The following is a 24,348-nucleotide window of genomic DNA, read 5'->3' on the forward strand; positions in this document are numbered from 1 at the left end:
CTGGTGCAACATAACAATCTGCCAATACTACATCATATACTAAAAATATGGAAGAGAATACATCAGGAGCAAAAGATGATAAATTATCAAAGACCAAAAATGTTACTAATGTAAAACCCATTAATTCCTTTTACAATAGATAATTTATTTTTTAAGGAATGGGCAAGAAAAGGAATTAAAAGAATAAAAGATTGCTTTTTGGGAAATAATTTATTAACATTTGAACAGTTAAAAAATAAAAATGGTACAATATTTCCATACTATCTGTTGAAAATCTATTTAAAAGATTACCTGAGAGTAGCTGCTGTGAATAGTTAATTACAGACACTGCAAAGATCATAAACATGTACAGCAAATTGCAATACAAGGAAACTGATGAAGCAATATATAAACCCAAACAAGGTTGGGAAAAAGTTTAAATATATGAATAGAGAATGAAACCTGGAAGGAACAATGCGCAGGGACCATGAATAATACAATAAATACTGTTTCGTATGATACAATTGGCTACATAGATTATATTCTACGCTTCAAAAGTTAAAAGAATGGAATCCAACAATATCGGACAGATGCTTCCATTGTAAACAAGAAATTGGAACAACATTACTTGCAATTTGGACATATACATAAATGAAATTTTTTGGCAAGGATTTAAACCTTATATTAAATATAAGTACAAAAAATAGAGGATACCAAAAGATCCAAAAATCTCCCTTTTAAACAACATAAAAGATAAAGAATTAGGTCTAAAATTAGACAGAGCTCATAAAAGATTTATTATGATGGCACTCGCAGGAGCAAAAAAAAATGCATAATGATAACTTGGAAAATGGAAACAACCTTAAAAATACAACAGTGGTACATAGAAATGAACAAATTAGAAAAATTTACCTACAAACTAAAAGACAAATATGCTTTACTTGCACAAATTTGGGAACCATTCATAGAGCATATTAGATAAGGTACAAATATGAAAATAATTGAATATGAAACTTTGGATGACATGATTTTCTTTTCATTCATTTCTTTTGTGTTCTATTTATTTTTCTTTCTCATTCATTTCTTGCTTTAACTTATAGGGGGGTGGGGGAAGGGGAAAAATGAAAATGCCACTGTTATTTAATACTGAATATTTGTATATATTATATAACATGGATCGTGGGTAAGTATTAAATAAAAAAATTATTTAAAAAAAGCATTTTCTAATCTACTGATGTTAAACTAATATGCCTATAATAACTGCCCTTTTCATACATCCATTTTTGAACAGATAGGATGCAATGTGATGATTCCTTTGTTAGCAGAACCTGTATATAGGATTATGATAAATTCAATAAAAATATTTTAAAAAGAAAGAAGCGGCAGATGGAGTTTAAACCAGAAAAGTGTGAGGTGATATGAGCCTAGAGAACCCCAAAACCCAGCAGCAATAGAAATTCACAAGATAAATGGTTACTTAAACAGAAGTTGCTTTTAATGATCTTTAAACATGAAAACAAGATCAAACTCCTACTTATTACTATTAGCTTAACCTAACTTAACCCCCTTCTAATTCAAAGTGCACGTGCATGTAATGTGTATACAAATTCAAAAATGTTCTTTGATTCACAGTCTAATCTCACTCCTCCAAGTTCACTGATATTAGACAATTCTTATTCTGTGCACAGAATTTAATATTTATGAATCTTCCCCAAGCTTTGTTGCTTGAAAGGTAAATGGTTACCGCTCAGGAAGATTTTTGTTGGTTTTTCAAGAGAGACTTGTTGCTCATTGGACACAAACTGATTCCTTCCATCAGTCACCTTTGTCTTGCCAGAGGCCACACCTGGAGTATTGTGTGCAGTTTTGGTCACCTTATCTAAGGAAGGATGTTCTTGCAATGGAGGGAGTGCAGAGGCGATTCACCAGGCTGATACCTGGAATGGCAGGAATGACTTATGAGAAAAGATTGCGCAAATTGGGATTGTACTCGCTGGAGTTTAGAAGATTGAGAGGGGATCTCATAGAGACATATAAAATTCTGGCAGAAATGGACAGAATGGATGCAGATGGGATGTTTCCAAGGATGGGAAAATCCAGAACCCGGGGCCATGGTTTGAGGATAATAGGCAAACATTTAGGACCGAGATGAGGAGGAATTTCTTTACCCAGAGGGTGGTGAATCTGTGGAATTCATTGCCACAGAGGGCAGTAGAGGCAGGTTCATTAAATATATTTAAGAGGGAATTAGATCTATTTCTTCAGTATAAGGGTATTAAAGGTTACGGAGAGAAGGCGGGGTCGGGGTACTGAACTTTAAGATCAGCCATGATCTCGTTGAATGGCGGAGCAGGCTCGAAGGGTCGAATGACCTACTCCTGCTCCTATCTTCTATGTTTCTGTTTTTTTTTGCCGAAGAAACTTGCCCCATCAGGGATTTCCAGATGATAATCTCTTTTTGTTTCCCTTATTTCAAGTGAAACATTATGCAGCCAGTCCTCTCTTGAATGGACCACAAGGACTTTGACCAGGCTGAACTAAGAACTCACAACCCATCTTCAAAATAGGGATTTTCCACAAGCTTGTCAGCTTGTCCTGTTCCAGTTCCAGCTGTTGCTGCTGAACTGTGGAACTGAATTCTCTCTCTCTCTCTCTCTCTCAGAGAAAACCACATGACCCTCTTAGAACAGCCAAACTAGACTCAGACAGACTGTGGTTCCTGACCTAATCTTCCGAGTTTTTCATCTGCTGCTTTAATCCATTACTCCACAGCATGCCAATTAACACCTACTTGTGAGCTCATAGGCATTCTTCAAAGTTTGTGCAAAGGCACTCAGAGCCTGGACTGTCTCGCTTGGGCAGAGCTCTGGCATTTTAAATGAGATCTGTTTTGAAGAGTTTGTATGTGACCTACACTAAAAAAACCCTGCCACAATTTAACCCCTTGAAAACATATCTGTATACAATATAACATATAACAAACTGTTGCAGGTGGTTCATTTTGGTAAGTCAGATTTGAAAGCAAAACAATGTTATTAGAAGGACTGAGCAATGTGGACTTGGAGCCCATGTCCACAAGACACTTAAAGCTGATGCACGTTGATTGTGTTTCTAGGCAAATTAGGGGGTTTGGCCTTCATTAACCATAGTTCAAGTGCCATGAGGTAATGCTGCAGCTTTGGATAGACCCCACTTGGAATATTGTGTTCAGTTTTGGTCACCTTATACAGGAAAGGATGATGCTTTAAAGAGGGTGCAGAGGAGATTTACAAGGATGTTGGCTGGATTGGAAAGCATGCTTTGAGGATAGGTTGAGTGAACTTGCTGTTTTTTCCTTGGAGTAACTAAGGATGAGAGGTGGCCAGATAGAAGTGTACAAAATGATGAGAGGCAATGGTCATGTGGATGGCTGAAGGCTTTTTCTCCAGGGCTGAAATGGCTAACAGGGCATAGTTTAAGGTGTTTTGGGCAAAGTACAAGGGAGATGCAAGAGGAGAGTTCTTCACAAATAATGGTGGGTACATAGAATGTGCTGCTGGTAACAGTGGTAGAGGCAGGTACAAGGGGATCTTAATTTAGACATCTAGCTTGGTAACAGGCCTTTTTGGCCCATGAGCCTTGTGCTGCCCAATTACACCCAATTGACCTACGACCCCTGGTATGATTCGAAGGGTGGGAGAAAACTGGAGTCCCTGGAAAAAACCCACACAGACATTGGGAGAACCTACGAACAGAGCGTGGGATTCAAATGCCATTCCAGATCACTGACACTGTAACAGCTTTTAGCTAACTACTGTGCTAACCATGCCATTAAGTACGTGGAACAGAGAAATGGAGGGTTATACAGTAGGGAAATTCTAGGTAGTTGATAGAGTAAGTTGTTATGACATCACAATACTGTGGGCCGAAGGGCCTGAATTGTTCTGTAGATTTCTGTTTCTCTGTAGATTGCAATAATGGAAAAACATTGAAGACTTCTATATGCAGTATTTGCATAATTTCAGCTTGTCCCAAAATATTCTCCCTCTGAAGAAATTTGTAAGATTAATACATTTAATTGTAAAATTGCATAGTGATGCTAAATCTATTTTTCAGTAGGCAATATAAGAGGTAATATGGAGTTTCTGATTGAGGTCCCTATTGCAAGGAACATTTGAAGTATAGTGTATTAAATAAAACTTGTAAAAACAGAGTTCTAGAAGTACTTCATCACAGTGGAATCTTAAAAAAAACCAGCCGTTCGCCTTGAGTTCAAATATTGAAGCTTTTGAATATTTGGTTGGTTGTCACATGGCTTTCAGAAAAATTTGGGCCACATTTAGAATATAACCACAAAGCTAACTGTCAAAATCATTCTCTTTAAAAATAAACTTTCCAATATTTTGCAAGACTGACTTTTCCATGTCTTGGAAAGTTTAAAATGTATTTTAGAAACCCAAAATATTGCAAATCCACAGATGTTTTTTAATTATTGCATGCAGAATATTCAAAAAATAATTTTCCTTTGAAATGTTGACTTCAGTTTTCATTTCTTTAGTTTGTTGGTCCAAACTACAACTGAACCTCAATTTCCTGCTTTATTATGTCCTTTGGTGGTTTTTTTTAATCCACCCAGTGGGGAGGAGGGAAATTTCCTTTTATCTATCCTTCTTCAGCAGTCGCCTACCTTTTACTTTCGCTGATTGCTCCGTGTCCTGCTGAGTTTCTTCTGCACTTGGTGAATGAGTTTGTCAGTTTGTGGAAGCTTGCTCTGTCCGAACTGGGGTTTTTTCAATTGACTGCTGAGCGCTCTGAAAAGAAGGCTTTCAAGTTTATAGTCACCTGCATTAAGATGCAGGTAGAGAATTGTCGAGCGAGCAGAGCAGTCCAATATCTAATGCAGAGTTGGCGTGAAACATGAACGTGCAGATGCTGTGATTGTAGTAAAATCGCACAAGTTATGGAGGAACTCAGCAGGTCCCACAGCATCCATTGAGGTAAAGATATATGACTAAGTTTTACCGTCATCTTGACCAAATTGCACATCACCTGACTTCATCGACAGGAGGTGGTGATCAACCATTCTTCAGGACTTTCACCACCCATGCCTTGCACTATCAGACTAAAAGCTTCAGGAGGCTAATGACGAGAACTTGATGGCACAAGGCCATCAGATTCCTGAAGGATCAATGAACCAGACTGACCCCCATCAGAGGGGGTGGCACCCAATTATTTGGTGTGTGCAGTGTGTAGAAGCAGATGTATCAATCTCCCCACAAGGCTTGTGGTGAAATACCACTAGCCGACCGTAGGGGGCGACCGGTGTACCTGCAGGAAGATCACACCTGGCCGGCTGTCAATCAGCCGGCCTGACTGGAGCAAGCCCCACCCAGTCGGCTGCCAATCACCCGCCGGGCTACATCCGCCCCCTCGAGGTCAGCGGCGCGGAGTTGCAGGTGTAACTGCGGCAGGAGACTTCAAGTAGGATGAGTCTTGAGGAATGTTACTGTCACCGAGGCGAAACACGCCCTGCACCTAATTGACCTTGAACTTCACGGACTGCATTGGCACTGGGCACGTCTCCACCCGGCCATGGGCAACGTCCGCTGAGGCGGATCGAAAACGCGCGGCGGAGGGCCGGGTACGGTGGCCGGGACGGGCTTCGCCCCGTCCAATCCAAAGACACAGCGCGCCGAGCACTCAGCGGCAAGATGGCGCCGGCGCAAGCGCGGTGGCCCCCTTCTCCCCTCGGGGGGACTGGCCTGACCTTTTAACTGGCGACCACCGGCTTCCCTCCGCTTCAGGACCCATGGCCGAAGGTAATGCGCCGCCTTTGTCGAGGTATTGAGCCAACTTGAGTTGCTTTCCAGTGGCAGGAGCGTTCAAGGAAACTTTTTGGCTCTCGAAGTTTTTCTTTTAAACTTTATTTATTCGTTCAGATACAGCAATTAAACATGAACTTTTTAAATATATATATATATATATGTTAGAAACAGAAGAACCTTCACAGAATTTGCTCGAGACAGAAATTGAGAACAACATTTATTATACAACAATGCAAAGTTGGGTGCTTCCCCTTACCCTGGGAATACACACACACACTGGGGCTCACCCAACTTTTATACAGTTGATTTCAGTATAGGAATACCCTCCCCCTTACATTCTTCTGCCTCCTGAATGAGTTTGGCATGAGGCAATCCTGCCTGCCTACGTGCTGTTTCTGTGATTGGAGGACCAGGGGGTATCCTGTCGGTGTCCCATCATGTCATTGTCCTTATTTGTCCTTATTCACAAACCTGCCTTTGTTCTAATTCACACCTTCCCGACTCTCAGGGCTACAACCTTCTTATATGCAGAACTGGCTAATTCTGTCTAAGGCTCGAAGACCCTTACCTTATTCAGACTAACTTTACTTCCTACATTCTAATATCTATTCTTATCCTATTCATACTGGCTTTATTCATTACACATCTCTTTGGCTTGGCTTCGCGGACGAAGATTTATGGAGGGGGTAAATGTCCACGTCAGCTGCAGGCTCGTTTGTGGCTGACAAGTCCGATGCGGGACAGGCAGACACGGTTGCAGCGGTTGCAGGGGAAAATTGGTGGGTTGGGGTTGGGTGCTGGGTTTTTCCTCCTTTGCCTTTTGTCAGTGAGGTGGGCTCTGTGGTCTTCTTCAAAGGAGGTTGCTGCCCGCCAAACTGTGAGGCGCCAAGATGCACGGTTGGAGGCGATATCAGCCCACTGGCGGTGGTCAATGTGGCAGGCACCAAGAGATTTCTTTAGGCAGTCCTTGTACCTCTTCTTTGGTGCACCTCTGTCACGGTGGCCAGTCGAGAGCTCGCCATATAACACGATCTTGGGAAGGCGATGGTCCTCCATTCTGGAGAAGTTACCCACCCAGCGCAGCTGGATCTTCAGCAGCGTGGACTCGATGCTGTAGTATATATCTATACTAGTTTCCTCATCTTCATATTTTTATATCAGTTTTACTCATCTCTCACAATCCTCACTTTTCTTTTAGATCAGTGTTACTCATCTCTCACATATATGTAGAAAAGAAAAGATCCCCCCCCAGCCAACTCTCCTAAGGAGAGCCATAAAAAAGAAAAAAAAGAATATTAAAGAAAAAGTTAAATATACATATTAAAATCTAATCAATGTAAATTGAAATGTAAATATTCCAAGTATAACAACCACTTATTAATAAAAAAAATCATAATTATCATGCGAAACATACGTAATTTGTTCCATTATTAAACAATATCTCATCTCATTCTGCCATCTATTAACATCAGTCATATTTGTATCTTTCCACGTACTAGCAACACATTTTTTCGCTACGGATAAAGCTAAATATACAAACTTATTCAATCCCAAACCTTTCAGAGGTTGCAAACTACCCGATAAAAATACTGTTGGATCTAAAACTATTTTAATCTTATACAGGTATTCTAAAAACGATTGAATTTTCTTCCAAAAAGATTGTATACGTATTCATGACCGGCTCTCGAAGTTAACTGAGACCCGCTGCATAGTCTTGGATGTGTTCCTAGCGTTTGGCCAGGAGATTTCACGGATTTGGAATATCAACTGAATATCGCCTTATTGCATGGTGGAAAAGCTGTGCCCGCATGATTGCGTTATTTACTTCCAAAAGTGATGTTCTCTTCCTTTCTAGACTGATTTATTATTGGTAAATAGCGGTAGCCATGGTTACTGCCGACACAATCGTGATGGCGAGTGTTCAGACCAGGGTTTGCTGGAATTAACATCGAGATAATCCGTGTTGAGGGTCACGTTTACCTCTAACATTACATCGCAATCTCTTAACGCCATAATTTACCCATTGTCCAAATGAGGGGGGGGGGGGGGGGCTGTTTAAGGGAAACTGAAAGTTGATGTTAATGCCATCCACTTGGAGAGCACCCAGATGAAAAATGAATGTTGTTCCTCCAATTTGTGGGCAGTCTCATGAGTGCATGAGGCCATGGACTGCTCTGTCAGCAAGGCAATGGGCCGGGGAATTGAAATGGGTGGATGCTGCAAGACTGGCTGAATTCTTCCAGCATTTCTGTGTTTCACTCTACTTGGATGAGGACCAATGCAAATTCAATATGAACCATGTTTCATATTCCATCTGGATAGTCCATGATCCAATGATATAAGCATTGAATTTTTCAAATTCAGATAATTACTTCCTGTTATCCTCTTGCCTTCCAATTTGATTCTCTCATTACCCATTTCCATCCTCTTCCCAATCCTGGCTCAATCCACTTATGATCCACATATTTTACCAATCAAATCCCATTCCTCATGTTGTTCCAATTGCCTTCTATTTCTCCCTGAATGGTTCCTTATGTATCTTCAGCTGTTGTGTCATTGCTTATCATCTGCCAGCAACTGTCTTCACTTTCATCCTTCCCCTCTCTACTTCTGTCATTAGCATTTTTTTCTCCATTGCCTGGTTCTACCCATATCCACCTGTGTATCTTCCCGCTCTACCCCTCCCTCACCTGGACATGGACTCCTGTGGCTTGTCATCCTTCACCCATCGTGGTCCACTAGTCACCTACTGGCCACTGTCCCTGTCTCGCGACTTGAAATGTCAACATTTCCTTTCCCCACTGAGTTTCTCAGCACTTTGTATTTTGCTACATTTCTGTAACACTGAACCACTCTCAGGATATCCCAGAGAACATTGTAGCTGTTGATCTTTTTCTTATATCAGACTCTGTGTGTGTGTGTGTGTGTGTGTGTGTGTGTGTGTGTGTGTGTGTGTGTGTGTGTGTGTGTGTGTGTGTGTGTGCGCACGCAACAATCCACAATCAGTAAAAATATCATCTCTTTTAGAAATGTTGATTGAGAGAAAATTTCATGCCTCTTTATGATATTATCCTGGAATGTATATACTTATCTAGTGGACAGGACCTTGGTTTAATGTGCCATTTGGAAATAGATGCTTCAGAAAAGACAGGTCTCCCTTCACAAGAATGTCAACGCTGAACATGTGATTGTGTCCAAAATGGGACTTGAACTCTCAAAATTGTCTGAACTGGTGCGGACTCGAAAGGCCGACATGGCCTGTTTCCGCTCCGTAAATGGTTATGTGGTTATATGGTTATGGTTATGGAGAAGTGCTACCAACAATTTAAAATCACAGTTTACCTTTTGAAAAAATGTTACATTTTTAAGTTTAGCCATTTTTTTTTGCCTGCCATTCAATGCATCTTGCATACATTTAAACTTGAATATTAATAACTAGAATTAATTGGAAAGATTTGTGAAGCTTTTGTCGTGTTGAAACAATATTTAAAATTAATATTGACTTTCTATAGATGCAAGTTTAAGAGCAAAAGTTACCAAGTCTTCAACTGTGGTTTCTGATTTAGCTCCTAATTAAATCTAGCAGGAACTACTGTAGAAAATGCTAGTTGGTTAACAAAGCTCACCTGCCTGCTAAGAATGAGCAAAGAGCTTCTTAATGTTGTTGATAATCCTCCGTGGGCCACCAGAATAATTTTTGAAGTAGTCATTCAAATGGGGGGATTGAGAGACATAGCAGGGGAACATTTGACCCTGATCCAACCATTGACCGTGTATTTATACTCATCGAATGTTAATTATGTTTTTTTTTTATGAGCTCCAAATTTTCATCAATCCCCTCCAGAATCTGTCATGCACCTACTCTCCAGCATCAACTTATAGTGACCAATTAATCTGTGCATCTGCTTGACTTTGGCACGTGGGAGGAAGCCAGAGCATCCACATGGTCTCAGAGAGAATGGGTGCCCTGATGTAGACTGCACAGAGGTGAAGATTGAATTCGGCTTTCCAGTGCTTTGAAGCAAGCTGTGTTGTTGTTTAGATGACCTGAAGAATGGTCATCAACCTGAAATGTTAACTCATTTTCTCTCTTCAGGAGTGTTCCCTGATCTATCCAGCATTTTCTCTTTTCAACTCAGCTTTCAGTATTTGCAGTATTTCTGCTTTTTAAAACTTTATCCATTTCATTAATTAAGAATGCTTTCTCCTCTCTGATCTTTGTGCGTTCACTCTCACTCCTTCATATTCGTCTTGCAGTGGTTATGCTTGTGATGGTTGAATTTTATTGCATAAAAGGAAGTTATTTATTGTTTTATTTTTGCTTCACTTTTGAATTATTACTATTATCATTTGATCCAGTATTTGGAAATCAATGTTCAGTTAGAGGAATTAGGGGATATGGGGAGAAGGCAGGTAGGTGGAGTTAGGTCATAAATTAGATCAGCCACGATCATATTGAATGGCAGAGCAGGCTCGATGGGCCATTTTTGGCCTACGCCTGTTCCTACTTCCCATGTTCCTAATTTAATCAGAGAAATTTTCTTCTGATGTACTGATTTTATTAGTACTTGGATTATTGGGATTTAACACCTCTTTGTGAAAAGTTTTGTGACAAGTCAGAATATTTTTTTGTAGAGTGGACATCATCATCGATGCTTTGTTACAAAAGGGCAAGTGGATGGATAATTTGGAATCTTTGAGGAAGAGGTTGAAGACAGACTGAAAAAAGTTTGCAAAGCCAAAGAATAGATTTTAACAGTATCATTAAGGCAGTTATTTAATGAAATGGTCACAGGTTAAAAACCACAATTTTCCATGTGTGCCTCTTTCTGCAGTTGTATAAGTCGGAATCAGTTAGTCAAATTGAACTTCATTACGTAAGACTATGATTTTCACTGACCTTGAAAAGCATTTGTGGTAGACCTGATTCGTGAAATTTCTTTACCTTTCTGCATTAAATTTGATTCATCAAACCTCTGTCTTCCAATATGATTGCAAAAGTCCGTTTCAAACATTAAAAGATCTTGGTCCAGGAATCTGAACTTGGTGTTAACACAAAGTTTAATATAGTCATTATTTTTTCTTTAAGCAACAAAGTTCACTGTTTCAGGACATTGGGTAATGAAAATGTCTGATGTTCTGTGAAACTTCAGTGTGTGTTTTAAGACATTTGATCTTGTCATCCTTTTGCATCATTGTTTCCTCATAATTCTTGCAAAGATGTTCCATTTCTTAGTTATCTCTAACATTATTCTCTTCCTTAGTCTCATTTATATATTTGAAATAATTATCTTCAATTTTCTTATCCTTTTTAAAAACATATCAACACCAAACTTTTTATTACCACCTTGGATTCAGTGACTGATAGCATATGAATATGTACTTGTCTGTCATCAAATCACAGATGAGCTAGAACTGTGAAAGTCCAACTCTATGCCTGTATTTGTTTTATTAATTTCAAGGCATTCTTCACTAGTTTCTTTTCTAATCTTCCTTTTGCCAAAAATGTTGAAGCTTAAATGAATGATAAACAACTTCTGTTGTCTGTCAAGTGAATTTGGCATGCCAAACCATAACATCATTGGATTAATCTAAAACAGATCACAGTATGTTACAGCACAAGACAGGGCATTCAGCTCAGTCTTGTACTGGCTTGTGTCAAACCACTCAAAAACAATCTAATCCTTCCCTACCTCACACCCATAACTTTGTATTTTCCTTATATCCATATGCCTGTCTAAGTCTTTTGAATGTTCCCATGGTACCAGTCTCCACCACCACACCTGGGCAATGTAATCCAGGCAACCACCACTTTCTTTATTTAAAAAAAATCTCTGACAGCTCCCCTAAATTTTACTCACTTTAATTCCTCAAAATCAAATCAATCAAGCTGTGTTAATATGAATCAATGCAAGGAAAATTGTAGTTGATAGATTTACTTGAATTATTTGAGGATATAACAAACAGGGATTAAAAGGCAATTGATAAGTGTAATGAATTTGGATGTCAAAGGTGCCACATAAAAAAAATTATTGCACAAGAGGTGTTTGGAATAAAATATTAATTTGATGGAGAGAGTAGCTAACCTATGAAAAACAAAGTGTTGGGTTTATTGGGCTATTTTCAGATTGACAATCAGGAACGTTCAGTAGTCTTAATTACAGGTAAACAATCCTTTATCCAGAACCCATGGGGGACAGTGTGTTCCAAATTTCAGATTTTTCTGGATTTCGGAAAGCCAGATTTCAGCCCACCCGAATTGTGCTGCCGTATTCACCCCCATCCCCTTCCAGTCGTGCTGCTGGTCTTTACCCCCCCCCTCGTCCGACTCGCGTCGCCAGACTCCGCCCCCCACCCCCTCGCCCGACTCGCACCGCTGGTCTTAGCCCCTCGCCCTACTCGCGCTGCCAGTTTCTCCCCCCGCGCCCGACTTGCACCGCCGGTCTCTTTCCCCCCCCCCCCCCCGTCGCCTGACTCGCGCCGCCGGTCTCTTGTCTGGATAAAGGATTGTGTACCTGTATTTCCGATCTTTATGAATGATTCAAATGAAGGTTATTTGCTATTGTTGCCTCAGAAAATAGGTGATTCCTTTCTACCCTACCTCAGTCCTTCATAATCTTGTACACTTCTATTAAGCCTCCTTTCTTACTTTTTTGCTCCAAGGAAAAAAGCCCTAGCTCTGTCAACCTTGCTTCTTAAGATATGTTCTTTAATCCAGGCAACATCCTGGTAAATTTCCTTTGCACACTCCCGAAAGCATCTACATCTTTTCTGTAATGAGGCAACTAGAACTGAATGCAATGCTTCAAGATTAAACTTATTATCATGTAATAAAAACAGTGTTATATGACACAAAATTGCTTTTATCTGCTTTAAAGCAGACAATTCACCATTGGGAGAAATTGCCTGAAGCACCTTTTACAGCTCCATCCCCCCCCCCCACCTACTCCTGGTAGTCAGTCGGCCAGTCCTCATTCCCGGCCATCAGTCGGGCCAGCCCTCATTCACAGCTGTCAGTCGGGCCAGCCCTCATTTCCGGCTGTCAGTCGCTGTGTCCGTCCCTCCTCGGTACCATGGCCATCAGTCACCCGGTACCCAGCCTTCAGTTTCCCCACTACCCCACGCCCCCCCGCTCCTGGCCAGCAGTCGATTTTCCCCCCACCCCCAGCGTCAGCAGTTCCAGTGGCATGGGGGATTATGGGTAAGGAAGATGGTCATTGCTTCTGCACTGAGCCATTGCTGCGAACTGGAGCGGCATATTGAGGCATCCTTTCCCCATCGCCCCCCCACCCCGATTGCGGAATCACTTCTGCCCATTCGCGGCTGCAGCATCAGCGTGGCACCACCCGCCCCCTCCCCCCCGCCCCGTTCATAGCACGTCAAGGCAGCACTGCAAAAACATGCTGCATTACGCCAGCTAGAGGTTTCCCTGTGATGCACGTAAGCACTGACATCACCAGAGCCCATTTTCCCTTTCAAATCTCTAGAGGAGATTGGGACCTGATTGGGTTTTGACTGGGTTGACCCAGTTGGACCCTTTCAAATAGCCATGCATCTTGGTCATCAACTGAGCATATTGCCCCGTTAACTCCATTTTACATGGCAATTTGAAAGGGCCTCCTCTCTCACATCCTGGTTCCAATACTGGGTACTCCTTCAGGATACTCTGCCTTCAAATTCAACCTTCCAAAGTACATCACTTCACACTTATCCAGATTGAATTCCATCTGTCACTTCTCCACATAACTTGGCATCCTGTCTGTATCCTGCTGTGACCTATGACAACCTTCTACACTATCCACAGTACCCCCAACCTTGGTATCATCTGCAAACTTACTGACCCACCCCTCTACTATATCCATATTATTTGTAAAAATCATAGAAAATTGAGGTCCCAGAACAGGTAACTGTGTGCTGTCTTAATATCAGTAACAGAGAAGACATTAAATGAGTTGTAAAGCAATATTAAGGTGAAAATCTAAATCCATTTGAAGTATTATCTGAATGAACAATGTTCTATTTCAAACCTAAATGCCCAGTGAAAGTTATAAAAATATTTTTGTTTGCTTTCCTCAGTTTTTGATTAAATGACCAGTCTGAAGACACTTTACCCCAGGATCATTTCCCCCCATTAACAATGGAAGATCTCTTTCAATCCACTCAAGTCGTCCTTCCAGTGACCAACCGTCATCTGACAACTGCCGAGAAAACACTTCCCCAAAAAAATGTTTTCAGTAATATTAGTCCAACTAGCAGTTTTGGAGGCAAGGTAATATTTTAGCTTATTATACTCTTTATTTTTTGATCATCTTTATTTGGCAATTGCATTGCCAATTTGTTGTCAATCGGTATAGCAATTGCTGGTTCTCCAAATGGATCATATATCACTTGAAGTAATATGAGTAGCTGGGAAATTCTTCCTTCTAGGTTGCTTCATGCAAGGTTCCTCATGGCCCCAATGGAGTAGTTTACTTCTGGGTAACACAGAAATGAAGTTTTCAAGTCTCATCTGCATCTGATTGTTTTAAAGCAGAGAAGTCCTAATGTGGGGAAATGTGACATTGAACTCTTTGATGGAATGAATAAAGGAGATTAAATTTTAAGAGTAAATTTTAAAATTAAATTTAGACATGCAGCACAGTAGCAGGCTATTTTGACCCATGAGCCTGTTCCATCCCATTTATACATCCTCCGGTACATTTCAAATGGTGGGAATAAACCAGAGGCAATGCAGACTGGGGAGAACATATAAACTCCTTACTGACAGTGTGGGATTCAAACCCTGGTTCTGATTGCTGGTGCTGTAAAGATGCTAACCATTACGCCAACCTTGATGTCCCTGTAAAAGTTTGGGCAAAAGATACAAGGATTATGTGAGAAAAGGCTTTTTTATATGAAAAGGAATTTATCACGTAGAATTTATTAGAAATGGTCAGGACATTGTGGATAGAATAAAAATTCCTAAACTTAAAAAATCTGGATTTTGAATCAGTGGTGTCAGGATAAGGGGCAGTTATTCAGAACTAAGGTGTGAAGATATTCCTTTACCAGATGGATATATATTTTGATTTTTTTTTTCTTCAAAAGCTTTGCTAAATAAATTTTGAACACAATGGGAACTTGAGAGTGCATTTGTAGGTAGGAAAGTGGGCCATACAAAATTCTAACAGTGAATAATGCAGCAGACTTGAGGCTCCTTTTCATGTATAGGTATGGGCTGCTTAATGTCCATTTGGGCAAGGTCCGACTGCATGGCTATAGGAAATTGTATACTGTATACTTTAAATGATCCGACTGCCTCACTCTATGCCCACAGCCCTGTATCGGTCCCCACACTGATCCCACTGCCCCGCGCTCTCCTCACAGCCCCTTGTTGGTTCACATACTGATCTCACTGTCCTGGTCTCTTCCCCACAGCCCTGTGTCAGTCCTCACATTGATCTCACAGCCCCATCCATGTCGGTACCCACACTGATCCCACTGCACCACTCTCTCCCCACAGCCCCGTGTCCTTCCCCACACTGATCCCTACTTATAAATAAAATGTTTACAGGTACACAACAATATCCCATATAGCTTTGCTAAGTATATAATATGGTGTTCGCCCAACGTCCAATTTCACAGAACGTACAGTGTATATTAGAAAGAGGCCTATTGAGCCCGCTCTGGCTTTTTGCAAGCAATCACTGAGAATCTTTCTCTGCAGCACAGCAGTTTTCCCCTCATCTACTTGTATAGTTCCTTATTGAAAACCAAGATTGAAGATGTTTCATCATCCTTTTTTGGCAGTGAATTCCAGTTAATAACTATTCACTGTGCAGATAAATGTTTTGTCTTTATCAACTTTAGGTTCTTTTGGTAAAACACCTTGTGTCTGACAATAGACAATAGACAATAGGAGCTGGAGTAGGCCATTTGGCCCGTCGGGCCAGCACCGCCATTTTAGATCATGGCTGATCATTACCATCAGTACCCCTTTCCAGCGTTATCCCCATAACCCTTAACTCCGTTACCCACAAGAGTCTTATCTAACTCTCTTTTGAACATAGTCAGCGAATCCGCCTCTACCACCCTCTGTGGCAGAGCATTCCACAGATTCACACTTCTCTGGGTAAAAAAATGCTTTCTGATTTTAGGTTCTGTAAGTTCATACCAATGGAACAATTTTTACTTTATCAAGTTTGGAGTCTTCATGATTTTCTCATCTTCACTTACAACAAAGGAATTTTTTTTTGGTTCAAGTCTTTGTCGACAATTTTGTGCACCTCTTAAATTAGTACTAAGTCTCTGTGCTTGAAGAAGACCTAGCCTTGTTTCTCCAGTCTGTTGATATAGTTTAGTTTTAATAACTTAAAATTACCTGTATTGGAGCTGTTGGATTATTATAATTTAAGGTTTTCGTATATTCTTCGTATTTATTGACATAAGAGCAAGAGAAATAGATTCAGGAGTAACCTAGCTGGCTCATTGAGTCTGTTCCACCATTTAATAAGATAATGGCTGTCCTGGCCATGGACAACTCAATGCATCTGCCTTTTCCATATAACCCTTAATTCCCTGATTGATGCAAAAATTAATCTAACTGTGTCTTAAATACATTTAATGAGGTGTCCTCTACTGTTCTTGGGTAGAGAATTCCATAGATTTGCTATTTTCTGGGAAAAGCAGTTTCTCCACATCTCCTTCCTAACTTTTAAGGAATATTGAATAGCTGATAGGAAATAATCCTTTTGTGACTTTAAACGTTTTCTTGAGTGCAGATCAAATAAGCCAACGGATGCAAACATAATTATAGACAAATTATCAATTTACATGAGCTCCATGATTGACGACACTTGCTATTTTGTTTTAAGCAAGAATGTGACCATTTGGATGAGGTATGGGAGGTGTATATTTTATGAAAAATCTTGTCTGCAGGAAGGAAGGAAAAATATCACTTTCAAATACATAATTTTCATGCTTTTAGACATCTCATTTGCCAGCTATATCTGGTGTTGAGCAGGAAAATGAACAATTGTGGAGAAAGCTCAGTACGCTGCGGGAGGACAATGCTCGTCTGGTCTCCCAGAATAATAGTTTGGTGCGGGAAATGGAAAATCTACAAATGGAGCTGACAGAATCAAAAGTTAAAGTGAGTATTTTAAATATCTATGTGAATTACATAACAGGGAATTTAAAAAAAAACTAAATTGAAGGTCCATTGTGTTTCGCAATAGAAGAGCTCCCCAGCCCAATCCCTTTTCTCCAGCAGTTTGTTCATTGGTCCGCAGATTGCAGCTCGTCAAGTTACAATCAAAATTCACTCAAATTAGGGAAATTTCCAGTCTATGGAATGCATCTAAGATTGCAAAGGAAAGTGAGAGTAGAAATTCTGGAGGGTTCAGTATCTTTTGATTTTTATTTTTATTTTAGAGTGGTCGCAATAAGTCATAAATTTGTTTGAGATGTTTGATAATTGCTGATGGCACATTTGAAGTCCAAGGGATGCAGGATTGGTTGAGGATCAGAAAGAAAAGTTTTAGTAGAAAATTTTTTAAGACTGAAGAGAACTCTGCAATGGAGTTCACAGTTGTTAGTGTTTAGACTGTTGGTTTTTGAGGTGTATATTAAACTCTGAACAGTGATGAAACAGAGAACAGAGACTTGAGTGTGTGCTGACACGAGATAACTCTTTCAAAGGTTGGCAGGTGCATCAAAGGTTGAATGGGTGCATTTGCTGAACTATAAGGGCTCTATTAAAAGTGGCACGAAACAAAAATTATGAAGGGCCTTTGGGTACAGGTGTAGAACCCAAGGAACAAGAGCATGAAGATGAGCAACCAGCTTTTCCCCCCCTCTCCCATCAGATTTCTGAATGGACAGTGAACCACAGATACTACCTCACTTTATCCTTAATTTTTTTTTGCACTCTTTATTTGCTTTTCAAATGTAATTTAGAGCAATATTTCCGCTGTGATATTGCTGCAGAACATAGAATTTCGTGACATGTTCATGACGATAGATTCTGAAGCAGATGGTATAAAGTGCATACGGTTATTTTATCAGAAAATCACAAAATGCTGTAGACATCATGGTTGAAGTAAAATACACAAAATGCTAGAGAAGCTCAGCAGGTCAAACCGTGTCCTTTTTATGTAGTAAAGGTAAAGACTTTGAAGGGCTCAATCCCAAAGCATCAGTTATATATCTACTTTTTCTATATAAAGGACACTATTTCATCTGCTGAGCTTCTCCAGCATTTTGTTTTTTACAGTTCTGTTATTGTTTGTTAACATATCCTGTCATGTTTCCGAATTGTTTTTAAAGTGCCCTTACTAAACCTGGTAAATAATGTTAAATCACTGAAGGAAAACAATACAAAAAAATCTAAACTAAAAACAAGATGTTGGAAGTGCTTTATCTAAAATACTAGAACATTGGGTCAGAGGCTGTAATGTGTGGATCATAACCTTGAGACATTGTTCCTTGGAAAATTATGTTGTATGTTATGTTCTTAAAAAAATAGGAATCCAAGAAAAAAATTTGTTTATATATTAGACCTGAAATGCTTTCATAGTTAAAGAATGGTTAATTTTTTTCAGATGTCCAGAAATGTTTAGTTAGCTTAAATAATTAATTTGGTAATTTATATCATATGCACATTCCCAACACATACTTGGATGGGAAATGGTTTGATGCAGTAGTTGGTGTGTTTTAATATCAGCCTGAAAATTTATCTTTGCTTATCTTTCAGTTTTGTCATCTTGAGCCATCTACTAATGACAAGGCACATCATATTTCTAAGTTATGTGAAGATATCCTGAGTTTAGAGGCCGAAGTAGAGGCTCAAAAACAAGCTCTCAGGTAATGATGGAGTAGATACAGCCGTCCCTGGGTGATGATCGGATCTATTTTACGGATGTCCGTAAATTGATTTTCTCATTGAGTTGGAAAATACATAAAATCACTTGATATGCTCGCAATACCGCCACAGAATTGTAATGGATGTACTTAAGACTGATAAGAAAGAACACTTACTAAAAGTGGAGAGGGGAAACGAGATCTGCCATTCGTAGGAACAAATATACTCTTATACTTTGGAGTTTTGAGTTTGACATTATTATGGGAAGTTGTTTACATGTATGGGTGCCCATAAATTTGACAGTTGTAATTTGGAGATGGCATTTATTACAAATTTTAAATCTACCTTGGATATTCTGTTGAATAAAACAGTGCTAACCATAATCAGGTTCTTGATTCCAAGAAGAAACCTGGATTGTCCAGTAATTCCATCATAATATTTTTGGTGAAAATATTACATGTTCAAGGGGCCTTTGTATTGTTTGAGGTTTGATCTTTGAAATGAATAATTAGAGAAGCCCCTTCACTTATTTATACAAATATAAACTACATTGTTATACAGGTACACGATCCTTTATCCGGACATCTAAAATCCGGAAAGCTCCAAAATCTGGCGAGTGGGGTGAGAGACCGGCAGCGCGAGCAGGGCAGGCAAGGGTGAGAGACCGGCAGCACGAGTCGGGCGGGTGAGAGACCGGCAGTGCGACTGGAAGGCTGTGAGGGTGGATACGGCAGCACAATTCGGGTGGGCTTAAATCTGGCTTTCCGAAATCCGGAAAAATCCAAAATTCGGAACACATTGTCCCCCAAGGGTTCTGGATAAAGGATCGTGTACCTGTACTAGTCAAAATAGGACAGCCTATAGGACATGACCTGCTGAGTTCCCCCAGCACTTTTGTGTCTTGTAATTCTCCAGGATCTTCAGACTTCTTGTTTAACCTACTTGTTCTTCCCATACTCTGGACATAATTCTTTCTTGGTCTAACTGCAGATAAACTATTTATAACTTTGATACATTAGTTGGTTTGAATAAAAAAAAATTGCAATGTATAATAAAAAGTTAATTATGATTAATAAACTATCCTAATTTGAGAAGTTTTTTTGAAAGATTTGCATTTTGCATTCCATGTTGATGTTGTATATTTTTAGCTTATACTTAAATTTTTTTAGCATTTGTATTTTTCTGATGGAAGTGGAAGTGGCATAAATGACTATAATGTTTAAATGGAGAGTACATTTTTGTTTCTCAATCAAAATTTTATTTTTTAATAAGTGCTACAGGAAAAAAGTTGAAAGAGAGTCAATGGATGGTAGTTGAGAAGGACAAACTGATAGAAAAGTTGTCAGAAGAATGCAGAAGATTAAAGAATGAGCTTCATGAACAAAATAGAAGAGGAAAGAGGTACTTAACAGTTGTATCTATCTACTGGACAGTAATATTTTGTTAAGATGTTATACATTAATGAAAGTTGTTGAATGACAGTAGATTTTGAGGAGCTGGATTTATCACCAAGATTGTTTAGTCAAGTTCACAAATGCAGAATATGGTTTACACATCGAAAATTATATTTTAAAAAATTTAGACATGCAGCACGGTAACAGGCCCTTTCTGCCCACGAGCCTGTGCCACCCAATTATACCTACAACCCCAGTACATTTTGAACAGTGGGAGGAAACTGGAGCACCCAGAGGAAACCTATACAGACATGGGGAGAACATACAAACTCCTTACTGACAGCTCCGTATTCGAACCCAGGTCACTGGCACTGTAATAAAATTGCACTACTGCTATGCTAATCATTTGTGTGGTATTGTATAGAAATGAAAATTAAATTTAAAATAAATATGGAATGAGAGGTTAGAAAAAATTCTAACAAATGGTAGTTTAGTAACCTTGGATGTTTCAAATAACTTTTTATATTTGGTTTTTGACAAACATCAGGAAGTCTATGGAGTATATCCAGTTTATTGAACTCTGAGTTTTAATTTGGAGAGGTTCAAGCCTGATGATAAGCAAGAACACCCCTGTAGACATGGATGAGTAACAGGTTAAACTTGATGAGTATGGTGACTTGTAATGAAACGTGTATCTGAAGGACCTAGGGGCATTTAATTTTACTTTCACAAGCCAAAACTAAGAGCCCTGTAGATTTGGCACTTTCTCCCTGAGAACACTGGCTTTCTTTAGTTTTTGTTTCACATCTTTCAAAATCAAGTTTGTTTGATTTCTCTCTATTCTTAGTTCTGACGTAATTTCAAGATCATTAAATGTAACCTCTGATTCTCTCTCCACATTTAATGTCTGTCTCCTTGAGCATTTCTGGATTTCAAATTTCCAGCAACTGTTATTTTTTTTTTGATTGTGTGGTATTGATAAAATGTAGCACATGTTGTAAAAGCTTAGAAACAGAAAAACAGCTATTATCAGTGCAGTCAAATGGTTGGCATAACTGGGGAATCTCTGGGATCGTATAAAACGATAAAATTTGCTTTGGAGAATGCGAAAAAGCTGTGGTAAACCCGAAGGTGATTAGTTCTGGTAGCATTTTAAATACAGGAAAATACCAAAAGATCTCAAAGATTAAAAATAATTGATCATTTATATGAACAATCACAGTGGAGAAGAATTCTTTCCCAGAAGTTGAGGGAAAAGAGACTGGTTGTCCCAATTTATAGTCTTCATACTGTGACAGATTGTTATATTTTATATTGTTTTAAAGGAGATAAAATATGCGGTTTTTTTTTTAGTTAGATCACACACAGATACAAATACTTCAAAACAGATCTCATTTAAGCCAGACAGTCCAGTCTCTGAGTATCTTTGCAAAAACTTTGAAGAATGCCTATAAGGACTTCACAAATAGGTGTTAATTGTGGAGTAATGTATTATTGTTGTGGAAAGCAACAGATTAACAAACTCAGAAGATTGGGTCCGGTTGCTGCAATCTGTCTCAATGCAATTTGCTGATCTAAGAGGGTCGGTTTTCTCAGAGAGAGAGTGAGAGAATTCATTTCTCAGTTCTACAGGTCTACAGTTCAGCAGCAGCAACTAGAACAGGACAAGCCGGCAAGCTTGTGGAAAAAGCCCATTTTGAAGACTGGTTGTGAGTTCTTAGTTCAGCCTATTCAAAGCCCTTGTAGTCCATACAAAAGGAGAGGACTGGCTGCATAATGTTTCCCTTGAAATAAGGGAAACAAAAAGCAACTCTCTGGTGACCCGAAAGAAAGAGGTTATCATCTGGAAATCCCTGATGGGGCACGTTTCTTCAGCAAGACACTGAAGTGGCTGTTCAGAAGGAATCAGTTTGTGTCTAATGAGCAACAAATCTCTCTCCGAAAACCAACAAGAACCTTCCTGAGCGGTAACCATTTACCTCTCAAGCACCAAAGCCTGGTGAAGATTCATAAATGTTAAATTCTGTGCACAGAATAAGAATTGCCTAATATCAGTGAACTTGTAGGAGTGAGAAGTGAGATTAGACTGTGAATTAAAGAACTTTTCTGAACTTATACACACAGTACATACACGTGTGTTTAGAATTAGAAGGGGGTTAAGTTAATAGTTTGATCCTGTTTCTATGTTTAAAGAAAATTGAAAGCAACTTTTGAAGTAACCATATGTCTTGGTGAATTTCTATTGCTGCTGGGTTTTGGGGTCCTCTGGGCCCATAACAATACATGGTTTTCCCCCAAAATGTTTATAATTCCTTTTCCTCAACAAGTGTTACTTAATCTGCTGAGTTCTTCTGGCAGTTTGATTTGCAGTCTCTTGTGCCTCTTATTTCAATGCAAAGAGTATTGTAGGAAAGGCAGTCAAGCTTAGAACATGGATTGGCATGTGGAATTATGACATTGTCCATTAGTGACGCATGGTTGCAAAGGGGCAACCATGTTACTTTAGACACGATAGAACAGGGGGGATGAAAGGGGGAGGACTGGCATTACTCGTCAGGGAAAATATCACAGCTGTAATCAGGCAGGACAGACAAGAGGGTTTGTTACTGTGGCTATATGGTTGGAGTTGAGGAACAGGAAAGGTATGACCACACTCATTGGGTTGTATTATAGGTTCAAGCACAAGCACCTCCAAGTCCATCTGCACTACAGCATGCTGCAGTTTTTCACCACTTAATAATAATAATCTGCCCTTCTATTTTCTTGCCAAAATGGATGACCTCGGATTTACTAATGTTGGACTCCATCTGCCAAATCTTTGCCCACTCACCTAACAACTATATCCTTCTGCAGCATCTCCACATCCTCTGTACTGTTTGCTTTTTCACGCAGTTTAGTATCTTCCGCAAACTTGGCTACACCACACTCTGTCCCCTCTTCCAAATCATCAATATAAATGGTGAACAGCTGTGGGCCAGCACCGACCCCTGCAGCAACCCACTTACCACTGTTTGCCAATCAGAAAAACACCCATTTATCCCGACTCTCTGCCTTCTGCCAGTTAACCAATCCTCAATCCATGCCAATATACTTCCCCTGACTCCTTTCGTCTGTATCTTATTGATAAGTCTCTTGTGCGGCACCTTATCAAATGCCTCCAAATATATAACATCAACCTGTTCCCCTCTATCCTCAAAGAACTCCAGCAAGTTTATCAAACAAAACCTGCCCTTTCTAAATCCTGACGGAAGCCCTTCAGTCTAAATGTCTTGTTATTTCATCCTTAATGATAGCTTCAAGCATCTTCCCAACTACAGACATTAAGCTAACTGACTGATAGTTACCCGTCTTCTACCCAGAATCCAGAGAATTTTGGTAAATGACTACCAACACAATTATAACTCCTACTATTTCCCTCAGTATCCTGGGATGCATCCCATCAGGACAAGGGGATCAGGTTGAAAAGAGTAGGACTTTTCTGTCCTTTCGGAATATCTTCTTAAGGTAAAATCATTGATAATTAGCGCAATAATGAAACAACTTGTTTTTGTTTTCAATAGAACCGAACAACAAAGAAATGAAGCCCTTGTTAATGCTGAAGAGCTTTCTGCAGCTTTCAGATGGTACAAAGAAAAGACTGCAGAACATTTTACAAAGGTGAGAAAGGACGTACAGTTAGTTTTACAATATAAGCATAAAATATGTATGAGTCTTCATCTTTTGTCTTTTGTATCATAGTTTCAAGCTAATGAAGAGGATTGGCAGAGTAGCTTGTATCACTCTAACAAGGACCGAGCAGAGTTATTTGAGAAATCTACTACCTTGGAAAAGGAGTTAGGAAAAAAGAATGAAGAAATCAGGTTCACCTTTTGTACATCTCCTTCTCTGTTCTTGGGAATCAGGTGGTAATGCATACAATTCAATATATGATGGCAGCTGACACCACTCCAAAGTACCTAATTTTAAAAAATTCTCTATCTCTTTCTTACACATTTCCTGTCTTGCAATGTTTTATTTACGTTGCTCCAGAACATTTAATTAAACAAAAATTGTTAGAGCCCAGTAACAGGCTCTTTCGGCCCAAGAGCCTGCTGCACAATTGCCTTCACCCCCGGTATTTTTGAACGGTGGGTTGAAACCAGAACTCCCCACACAGACATGGGGAGAACGTACAACTCTTTACAGGCAGTGCGGGATTCAAGTCCCAGTCACTGGCACTGTAACAGCATTGTGCTAACCGCCACACTGATCGTGCTGCCCTCGTTAGTGCTGAAGAACGTTTTTCAGCTTTCAAATGGTACAACCAAAAGACCATGGAAGGGTTTATATG

At 39.6% G+C, this 24,348-nt stretch overlaps 1 protein-coding gene across 4 annotated transcripts in view; it reads left to right on the forward strand.

Annotated features, from left to right (window-relative positions):
- The first annotated feature begins 5,482 nt into the window (after positions 1–5,482).
- ccdc18 (coiled-coil domain containing 18) overlaps positions 5,483–24,348 on the forward strand; it is a 156,777-nt gene continuing 137,911 nt past the window's right edge. Inside the window, exons 1-7 of one of the 4 annotated variants that reach the window (XR_011357961.1) lie at positions 5,483–5,799; positions 13,860–14,052; positions 16,750–16,914; positions 18,517–18,626; positions 19,897–20,025; positions 23,579–23,675; positions 23,757–23,878. Coding sequence is in view for 2 of the 4 variants with exons in the window: in XM_069939270.1 (XP_069795371.1) it covers positions 13,921–14,052; positions 16,750–16,914; positions 18,517–18,626; positions 19,897–20,025; positions 23,579–23,675; positions 23,757–23,878 (755 nt within the window). In the remaining 2 variants the exon portion in view is untranslated. The remainder of the gene's footprint in view (positions 5,800–13,859; positions 14,053–16,749; positions 16,915–18,516; positions 18,627–19,896; positions 20,026–23,578; positions 23,676–23,756; positions 23,879–24,348) is intronic. The other 3 variants (XR_011357960.1, XM_069939270.1, XM_069939269.1) reach the window with 3 other exon arrangements.

The sequence above is a fragment of the Narcine bancroftii genome, chromosome 5 (assembly GCF_036971445.1).
Source record: "Narcine bancroftii isolate sNarBan1 chromosome 5, sNarBan1.hap1, whole genome shotgun sequence".
Classification (NCBI taxonomy): Eukaryota; Metazoa; Chordata; class Chondrichthyes; order Torpediniformes; family Narcinidae; genus Narcine; species Narcine bancroftii.